Here is a 10,000-nt window from a genome sequence, read left to right as displayed (position 1 = left end):
CCTACGTGCCAGTAGCATTTAATATCGTGTCACGCAAAAGCTTAGAAATTCAACCTTGCTTTATCACAAGAAGAAAAACCCTATCAAACCAAAAATTTGTGAAAAGATATGTCTTCAGCTGTTCTAATAACTAACTAAACTAAAATCTCAAAAGGACTGATAATTCCTTATTTTTTAGTTTTGATGACGTCACGTGAAAACTAAGAATTCCACACTGTTCCAAAGGCGCGTAATTTTCTTGCATGCCAATGCAATTTAGAGCATATTATTTCCCGTTATTGTAATAATTTTGCGATTACTAGTCCAATTCGATAAACATGGAAAGTGTGTGTCCACATTCCAGAAATAAAATTTGTGAGAACTTATTGGATATTTTTTGCGGCCCGTCCACACTAATGCGTTTTCAAAAAACCTCCGGCTTCTTGAACATGGATAAAAAGATCTGCGTCCACAATAGCGTTTTCACATCGTATTCGGTCATCCTCACTAGAGGCTGAAAACGGAGACTATGCTTTTTTGTTACCAGGTTTTGCCAACATCTTAGCTCGCGGGAAACTGTGAGGCATGAATAAGATTATGACGTAACGCGTATTCGAAAACCTCCGTAGAACGATAGACCTCCGTTTTCAGTCTCCACTTTCAAAAGCGTTTTCGAAAACCAAAGGGGTTGAAAGCGGGGAAGGGTGGGAAAAGAAGTTTGCGGATAGATCAGAAAGCAAATTCGACTAGAAATGTAGTCCACTCTCATTCACATCATGAGAAAAAAAAACCTTAGTTACTTTCTTACCAGCCTGAGTCAGTAGGATTTTTCTGCAGGATGCATCTGTTGCTAAGTCCAAGGGTCTCTTACTCTGGGAATTTCTTTGGTACACATTCGCACCATAGTCGAGAAGAACTACTGCACATTCCTTATAGCCGCAAAGGGCCGCAGTGTGTAGAGGGGCCTGGTGCCTTTTGATCGGATTCGGATTGGCACCTGCGTGAAGCAAGCTACGCACACATTCCACGTAGCCACGGAGACAGGCTACGTGCAAAGCAGTTCCAAATTGATTTTCAGATTTCTCCAGATCTGCTCCCATTTTCAGCAACATTTCTAAGCAGTGAACGTGTCCATTTAAGGCTGCTTCGTGCAGGGGTGGGAAGGTTATGGTCAATGAGGGATTGATTTCTGCACCAGCGTTAATAACAAGTAGCGCGCATTGAAGAGATCCTTTGGCACAAGCAAAGCACAATGGCGTACTGCCATCTATGTTGCGGGCATTGGTCTGGGGACAAAAAACAGTATGAACATTTATTATATGACTAGCTCCGTGAGCCGGCAAGATGAACCAAATCGCGCGCTGTGATTGGCTACCCGAGCGGGCAAGATGGAGCTTTCTTGCCCGCTCGGGATTTCTCGCTTGGTCCCACAAGATCAAAGATCATTTTTTGGTGTTTTAAGTCATATAATAAATCCTTTATTGACCAAGCTTGTTCAGTCAAGATGGCTGGATATTGGCCTCGTTCTTTTTTTCGTGTTTATGGACCTTGACTTCGTCTCGGTCCATAAACACGCAATTTGGCCACCATCGAGCCATCTTGACCGCACGCTTGGTCAATAACCCGTATGTACAACTCTATTCGATACACAGTCGTTTCGATACAAGTCGATTCGATACAAACTGAAGTCATTTCGAGAAATCACCAAAGTTTATTCGATAAACGTATGGCAGCTACATCGTTTGCAATAAAGATCGATAGAAGTCTCGCTCGAACATTCTCAAACATAAGTAGTTTTAAGGTTGGTTGTTCGACGTTCTGCATGCATTGAATCAACTTCATGTATCGAAACAACTCAACTTGTATCGAATCGACTTGTATCGAAACGACCGTAACCGAAGAAAGGACGGGGGAAGCAGGGATAGCGCAGTGGTGCGAGCACTTGACTCCCACCAATGTGGCCTGGGTACGATTCCCAGACTTGGTATCACATGTGGGTTGAGTTTGTTGGTTCTCTTCTCTGCTTCAAGAGGTTTTTGTCTGGGTACTCTGGTTTTCCCCTCTCCTCAAAAACCAAACTATGATTTGATATTTGCTGTCTGATTTGATTTCTGTACAATGTCCCCAATAGACCGTATTCATATTCTCAGTATTTGACTGGAACTTTGCATTTCAAAACATTTCCCCGCATTAGCCTCCATTGCAAGCTAGTCCAATACTGACAATACAAATATGATCTATTAGGACCACAGTGCAAAATACAGTTGACACTTAAATAAAGCAGAAGCTCGTGAATTTGAAGAGTTTAAATCTTGTTTAGAGCTGGGGTTTTTTGAGTCTAAAAGTTTCCTTTTTCCATGCATGCAGCTTTGATTGGATTTTTGTCCACATTTGGGCATAACATTGGTGTCCTAAATAAAATCCCCACTTCAAGGTCACATGCTTCCAAATAAAGTTAACTAATTCATTCATTGATGTAACAAAGGAGAATAGCACTCTGGGTATTAAAATAGTCAAGGAAAAAGTACTGCTTAGACTTTCAAGTCTTCTGGGATAAGGACAATAAACTGCAGGCCATGTTTCCCCACCCTTGTTCATGTCCGTGGGACACTGAAGAACGCATTCACTGTTCCAAAAGAGTAAGGCATGGAGTTTCCAGCGTTATGGGCTTGCCTATCCTCTCCGGCAAAATGAGGCCAGCTTAGAAGCTCAATTCAAAATGGGTTAACGTGAAGTATGTCACACCCCCGGAGGGGGGTGGGGGGTACTTGGGTCAATTTTCGCTGGGTAGGTACCGCTGGCCTCTCAGAACCCCTTTCCCTTTATAGGCTATTTTATGCCCAATTATAAGCCCCATCTTAGTCACTCTTGGGTAAATATAATTTTCGCGACCCCAACTTAGTCACTTTCTGTTTACGCATAAACCTTACATGATAGCCTTTTAATTGTAATTTCAAAACGGAATATAATGCGACTAGTAAATATTAAATCAACAGCACTACAGTTCTTTCTGTAACAACTTTTTTTTTACCGCGAATCTTTTCAATTTTAAATCTCACTAGCCAGAATTTTCTTACTGCCAAAATCCCGACAATTTGCGACCCCATTCTAGTAACTATGTCAGGAACTCTGTTGAAAATGCAACCCCACTTTAGTCAAGCCAGTTGTGAAAATGCGACCCCATCTAGCAGCACATCCCCATTAGCTTATTAATAGGAAGTACACCCCCTGGGGTCACACCACGTAAACTGGTGTTTTGAAGTCTATGAATGCATGTAACTAGATATAGAATGATCTTGATGGGTATCGCAAAATTCCTATTACTGCCACTGTTCGGAACTGAAAGTTTCTATTTTTGTGGGACATGAGGACCCTGGGTCCCAGTGATGCAGGGGCTCGGGACACCCCGCATAAATTTTTCCATGTGCTCGTGTGTTTATGTTGAATTTGTTGTGTCGAGTAGAAATTGTAATCCTTGTTGCGTTTGAAGAATAAAGCGTTGAATTCAGCTACCCTTCCTGCAATAAACAGTTATAGTGCTGTAAGATGCACTTAAAATAACTCAGGCTTACTCTGTTGTTACAAATGGGTGGTTGACCCTGAGAAGTAACATGACGTTTTCTGAGGTCAATCAAAAGGATTGCGCTTGCATTTCATTAATCAAATTTTATGAATACAACAAAAATTACTGTTGTTCTGTAACAGCACAGCTCTGTAAAATAAAATAAAAAATATACCCTGGTACCTCAGCTCCCTCAGAGATCAAAATGGACACTGCAGCTGGATGCCCACCAAAGCATGCTTCATGCAAGGGTGTCATGAGATCAACAGACCCTCCATTCACATGAGCTCCACAAGATATAAGTAACTTTAAAAGATCTACATCTCCTCGCTTTGCGGCAACATGGAGGGCTGTCTGGTGATTTCTCGGATTTGCAAAGTTGACAGACACATCTGGACGGGCCAGTATACTCTTAATGTACTGTAATGGATGTCTGTTTTCACTGATTGCTTGAAAAAAAAACTCATTTGGGTCCATCCTTTAAGCTGCAGAAAAAGAAAAGAAAACATGCTACAAGGCATTGTGCAATTTAAATTTAAAGATTTAAAGTAACAATAATAATAATAATAATAATAATAATAAGCATTGCCAAGGTCAACAGAATGTGGACCATCAGTCAAAAAGGGTTTGGGGAGAAGAGTTGAACTGCCCATGGCTAGACAATCACGAAAAGAAGTGTGAGGAGAAGACAGAGAAGTACAGGCTCTTGCGATGGGAGAAAAAGAAGCAATACCCTGCATACAACATCGAGCAGTGCAACATTACCATTGGCGTGTGAGGGGGATGGTTGAAGCAACTCAAGGGAACAATGAGAAAGTTATTTTGTGCTAAAGGGAGAGATGTCTTGTGGAAAATGCAGAGGGCAGTTATCTCAAGCTCAATATAGTGTTAACAACTGCATCGAGCTGAGTGGAAGGTGGGTGCCTGGGATGTCCAGGGGCCTCCACTGTGATCAGCCAGCCCCTAGACAGTAAAACGCTCCCATGGCTAGCAATCCCCGCAACCCAGTCATGAGCCCCCACACACAGGGACATCCGGGAACCCGTCACACTGTGATAACAGTGGAAAGAGAAAAAAAAGGGGGGAGGGGTAGTGGGAGGGAAGCAGAAAAATAAGAAGGCACAACCGCTTAAAGAAAAGCAAAGGCCGCACAACACTCTTCCCAACGTGGATCCAAATAACCGCTACACTGAGACCATGTGACCTACGTGAGCCTGTGCACGTATGCCTGAGACCGCTGACCGCTAAGCAAACCACTCCATCATGGACCCCGATGCACAAGAAAACCAGCATCTCTTTGTTGTTAACTAGGTTAAATTGTATTTAACCACATCAAACTTCCAAAGTGGTTGTTGCTTCACGACAAAGACGAGCAATAGAAGAAGAAAATTATGCTATTTCCTACCCCTCCTTACCAACCGGGCACCATTCCCCAGAAAAACCTCTTGGAGTAAAGTGGATGACCAAAAAACTCAAATTAACCCACATGTTTGGTTGAGTCCCGCAATCAATTCCAGGACACACGGGTGACAGTCAAGTTTGCTCACCATTGCACTAACCAAACCCTCCCTATTCGTTTACTCGGGAGCTTTTCGGGACAAATGAAACAACAATAATAATTTATTATTGTGCAAGTAGACCCAATAAATTTCTAAGAATCCCAACTGGCTGTTTACAAGAGCAGCTGGGTGTTTAAATTAAGGCACATTTTGAACAACTTTGGAGAGCAAGTATAATGAGAGCAGGACTTGAACCAAAGACTAGTTCACTCACCTAACCACTCAGCTGAGATATGTCCAGAAATGCACGTAACTGAGGGTGTGCCGATTTTGAAGAGCATCACAAAGTACTCTGTTACTCTCGTTTCTAACTTCATATCAGGCGTGTCTTGGAATACAGACAATTTATGTCTCAGTGTCCTCAGTGTCCCCTTAACGCTGTTTCTCAAATATAGATAAACAGCTGCATTTATCCCAACCAAAGAATAACGCTTAACAAAACACTTTCCTTATTGTTCAAAATGTGTTGCAAATGCTTAGACTTAAAGGTTCCCTGCCAGCAGAGGTCTCTTTTCTTTTGTGTTTGCTGGTCTGACAACCCGGGGGGGGGGGGGGGGGGGTACTCCCATAAAGTCCGGATAGGTGTGTGCCGCGAAGGGTCTTAAACCCTGACCCTATTTAAGGAACAATCCAACGAAAATTGATACCCTATTTAAGGCCCAAATCCGAAAAATGACATCCTATGCAAGGGAAGAACAAAAACTCAAAATAGCTTGAACCGCCACGCAAAAACACAATCTTTTTAAAGTCGCTTTGGCAATACTTTAACTTTGACAGATCATTTGTTTTCCGCTTAACTGGGTGAACTTAGGTGAGCATCTAATCACTTGTATTTCTGGACATAAGTGACTCAGCTACACTACCTCCCTCCTGTACTGGCAAACAGCGATAAGCAGGCTCTGAACAATCGATGGAAATAGATCATCGGAAAGTCAATCGATCAATCGATGGCAATCGATTACGGTTAATTAATTGGCATTGATTGGCATGGGCCAAGCGATGACCAATTGATAATCACACAAAAGTGGTGGTGAAATTCATTGAGTACCATCGAGTTGGCATTCTTGTTGGTAATCAATAAAGATCGATGTTATTTAATAATAATATTAATCAATTCTCATAGATTATTAATGACATTAATAATCAATGACAATCAATAATCACAAACTTGCTTGATCGATTATCCATCAATTATCAATATCAATCGATTAACTGATAACGATTTCCATCGATTGTTATCGATTTTCATCGATCATCGATTCCATCGATTGTTCAGGTCATGGGATAAGTTAGGGCAAAGGGAGTATCATTAACTCAAAACACCATAAAGCCATTATATTATGCATTGTCTACGATAAAGGGGATTTTCATGGTACAACTTGTTCTTGTGACTTTCGTAAATAGCACTGCATCATGACTTTCGACCATTCGCACACAGCCCAATTAACTCAGTAAATACTTATGCGACATGATTTACTAAAGATTCTCAGTTGAGTGTGACACTAGGGAAGTTTGGTGACAAAGTTTCAGCGTTGAAGTTACCATATTGCCAAGGGGAACTTGCTTCGTTTCCAAGGGTAACTTTTTGGGGGTTTGATGTCATTTAAGGACGTTCGCGCCAATTGTTTCTGCGCATCCTTACTGCGCATGCAAATGCACACGCCACGTCATACACGAGCGCGCGCACTAAGTAATAAAATGAGAAATGATAGGGCAAAAGGCCATTGCTATAGCTTTGCCTGCATTTAACGCTCTTGGACGTTCGGTGACCCCTATTTTTCTTTCCAGAAACGGATTTTATTTACAATTATCTCCACGTTGTCCAAAAATGAACAAAAAATCAATGTGGGAAGTTAAAAAAATTTCAAGATTTCTGCTCACGGGAAATCAAATCCTGCCATCTTGCGGCTGCAAGGCGCATGAAACTGTGGTCGCTAAATGCGAACTTGATCTTTAAGGAACCTCGCCAGTTGACTAAATTCATTTAATAAGTCCACTTAAACAATATTTGGCAGAGAAGATTTCACTTCAAAGATTTAATTGCAATATATTTGGGTTTACAGACACTGGCCTTATTCGCTAACAAAGCCCGATTTTGTCACATTTTGGGTGTTTTTCCGGGCATGTTCTCTCCAAAATGAAGTCGGTTACCCCCCATTTTTTTTACATTTCTGACATAACTAACTCATTATCTTACAGTGGTAAAAGTTTCAGAAAAAAATCAATGTTGAAAAATTTTCGCGCGAACGTAACGGTCGGCAGTTTGAATTTAACCGTTACCAGTTGTAGATTTTGGCGGGCTCATCGCTCGTGACGTCAAGGCCCTGAAAGTTAATCTTGGAAACAAAGGAAGTTGCCCTTGACAACATGGTAACTTGAACGCTGAAACTTTGTCACCAAACTTCCCTAGTGTCATACTAAACTGAGAATCGTAGTTAGGTGAAGTCATGACGTAAGCCAGTTGGCCAGTTGCAGTGCCAAAGTCGTACCGTCTTTAATCGCAATTTTGAGGTAGACGAAGAATCGGAACCCATTTTTCAACTTGAGGATTTTGGGCCCGTCTCTCTGCTCCTTATTGCCGAAAAAATTAATATCACTTTGGTACATATCGAAACTCTCAAATCTAGCTGAAACCGCATGTACTTAAGATAATTTTTTTGCAAAAGGTATGAGTCAGACGACGATATTAACTAGAAGATAAAATCAGTTACTTTTCCATGCAATTGTAAGGCTTTCAAGTAAGCTGACTAGGGATTTCTTAGCAGTAATTCTACCTTCGACAGCAAACATTAACAGCATCTACTGTGGCCGGCTTCACGTTGTCAACAAGGCCTGGCCACAGAGGGAGGATAGATTCCCGTGTAGGGGAGGTATGAGTTCGAAAGTGAAATAAAAATTCGTGAGTCTTCGGTAGAAGAAATACTCAACTTTATAAGTTATCAGTTATGATTTTATCATTATATGCTGAAAAAGAAAAAAAGGAAAATTAGTTTCGATGTTTTATAGCTGTTTTATAAAGTTCGGTTAATCTCATCCCAGAGGGGGGCGAGGTTTCCTTCCCGCGCTTTGCTTGATTAGCATTTCAGTCACGCGGTCATAATCGTGCTTTGCTTGAAGCAAAATGGCTGTCACGGAAGATTGGCAATCATAATGACTACTGGCTAGCTTGAATTTCATTTTCTTTGGCAACTTAAAAGCCATGCAGAGAGAAGTCAAGCGAAGGAAATATCTCTTAAAGTTGTTCGAGGAAAATGTTGGCTCCGCTGAAGAAAGGTCAAGTTGGCATTGACCGAGTAGAGGTATCAAGCTCTGACTTGGATGAAGACACTCCACTCTTATCGCGTTTGAATTCGGAAGGAGCTAATCGACTGAATAATGCTGGTAGACCACGTCCACGGCCTATTAAAACTAAAATAGCAAACTTTGTTATCCCACGAAAAAAGAAAGCGGCAAATGGTATGAATAAGCAACTACGTCAACTTGTATTACAACGCATGTATTCATGATCTCGAATGTCTTGTTTCTTCAAATCGGCTCGCGTCAGTTAAGTAAGCTTATTGCATACATATTTTTCTTATTTCTAGAACTTCTTCAGCTTTCCAATTTTGATACAAGAGAAGGCAAGGATCTTCTTCGAAATGTCGTGCAGACTTTCAGAGACCCGAATTCCGAAGCTTCCTTCAAATTTGAAAAGCTGGAACTTGTTTCTAACGATCAGCTGTCCAAAGAGGTAGATAAGTTATACATTCCGAAAACTTCAGATTAAACCATAATGAACTCTTTTTAAACGCTTTGTCAGCATTTTTGTTTTTATTTTATGTTGCAGTACCAAGAAAAGAAACAGTCCATGAAAAGCGAAGGCCGAAATCCTCGAGAACTTGAAGACAAATACGCGTTTCGCTACACATCAAATCGCCAAGAGGTTTGTTAGATCGTTTTAAATCTTGGTCTCGTCAGCACAATATTTTTTTAATTTCGAGTTAATCTTGTAACATGGATAGTGATTAGGCAGGAGACCACTGCTTTTATTTTTGTATACATGTAAACAGTTGAGGTTAAGTTTCCCTAGATTTAAATGGAGTGCCCATCAAAAACTGTTTGGTTACCGGACATGTGGATATGGCGAGGTGGGTCAAAAAGCACAACTCACATTCCACAGGCCAAGACTACAAGTCTTCTCCACAGATGAACAACTAAGCCAGAAGTTTCCCCAGGCCTGAAACAACATTTTTGCGGAGTGATTAGGGCAAGGCAACAGTTTTGGTGTTGTTTATTTATCTTTTGCACCGTGACATGCACTCTGACCTGTGACCTGTGGTTAAGACCCACCGGCTTTTCAGTGTTGGCGATAACCTCCAGCAAAAATGTTGAGATCCTGGGTAGTACTCCCTGATATGGGCTTTATAGCAGGGCTCGAAATTAACGAAAAAACCCAGTAGCATTTTGCGATAAGATACGAAAATTTGGTTGCAATTTCGCACATCTTAGTCACAAAATCGCCAGGCTGCATTGTGTTGTCAGCGGTTTAGCAATAAAATATGAGCCTGCAATACTTGTGTGTAAAGAAGCCTCTGAAAATGGCCCAGTGGGTATGGTTTTTTAGCCATATTTGTCTGAAATAGGGTATTGATTTTGACCATTTTGGTCTGAAATAGGGTATGGTTTGTTCACTCAAGTCTTGAATTGGGCACAGTTTCTTTGCAGATGTTTTTCGCACTATTCTACTTTATGTGGAGTAGGTACTGTAACCATATCGTTACAGGTACTGTTACTGGAAAAGTAGTTACTCATCAGGGTTCATATTGAGGTCTCCTGAAATCCTCCATTGAATCAACAACAATAGCTCCTGAAGACAAGCGTTGTAACTCACCAATAGACCAGTTTCATATTCTAACGGTTG

General features: G+C 41.2%; 2 protein-coding genes across 4 annotated transcripts in view; one reads left to right on the top strand and one right to left on the bottom strand.

Annotated features, from left to right (window-relative positions):
* LOC137999742 (ankyrin repeat and SOCS box protein 13-like) overlaps nucleotides 1-7,903 on the bottom strand; it is an 8,457-nt gene extending 554 nt beyond the window's left edge. The window contains exons 1-3 of one of the 2 annotated variants that reach the window (XM_068845618.1): nucleotides 7,875-7,903; nucleotides 3,725-4,026; nucleotides 788-1,265 (exon numbers count right to left, since the gene is read on the bottom strand). In XM_068845618.1, coding sequence (XP_068701719.1) covers nucleotides 788-1,265; nucleotides 3,725-4,018 — 772 coding nt within the window. In that variant the 5' untranslated portion in view covers nucleotides 4,019-4,026; nucleotides 7,875-7,903. Of the gene's footprint in view, nucleotides 1-787; nucleotides 1,266-3,724; nucleotides 4,027-5,314; nucleotides 5,435-7,874 lie in introns of those variants that run through there. The other variant, XM_068845619.1, reaches the window with a different exon arrangement.
* Nucleotides 7,904-8,211: 308 nt separating this feature from the next.
* LOC137999741 (uncharacterized) overlaps nucleotides 8,212-10,000 on the top strand; it is a 62,253-nt gene continuing 60,464 nt past the window's right edge. For both annotated transcript variants that reach the window (XR_011122997.1, XM_068845617.1), the window contains exons 1-3: nucleotides 8,212-8,556; nucleotides 8,685-8,830; nucleotides 8,927-9,022. Coding sequence is in view for 1 of the 2 variants with exons in the window: in XM_068845617.1 (XP_068701718.1) it covers nucleotides 8,352-8,556; nucleotides 8,685-8,830; nucleotides 8,927-9,022 (447 nt within the window). In the remaining variant the exon portion in view is untranslated. The remainder of the gene's footprint in view (nucleotides 8,557-8,684; nucleotides 8,831-8,926; nucleotides 9,023-10,000) is intronic.

This window comes from Montipora foliosa, chromosome 4 (assembly GCF_036669935.1).
Source record: "Montipora foliosa isolate CH-2021 chromosome 4, ASM3666993v2, whole genome shotgun sequence".
Lineage (NCBI taxonomy): Eukaryota > Metazoa > Cnidaria > Anthozoa > Scleractinia > Acroporidae > Montipora > Montipora foliosa.
The sequence above is the reverse complement of the archived record's forward strand: the minus strand, read 5'-3'. Positions and strand labels throughout refer to the sequence as shown.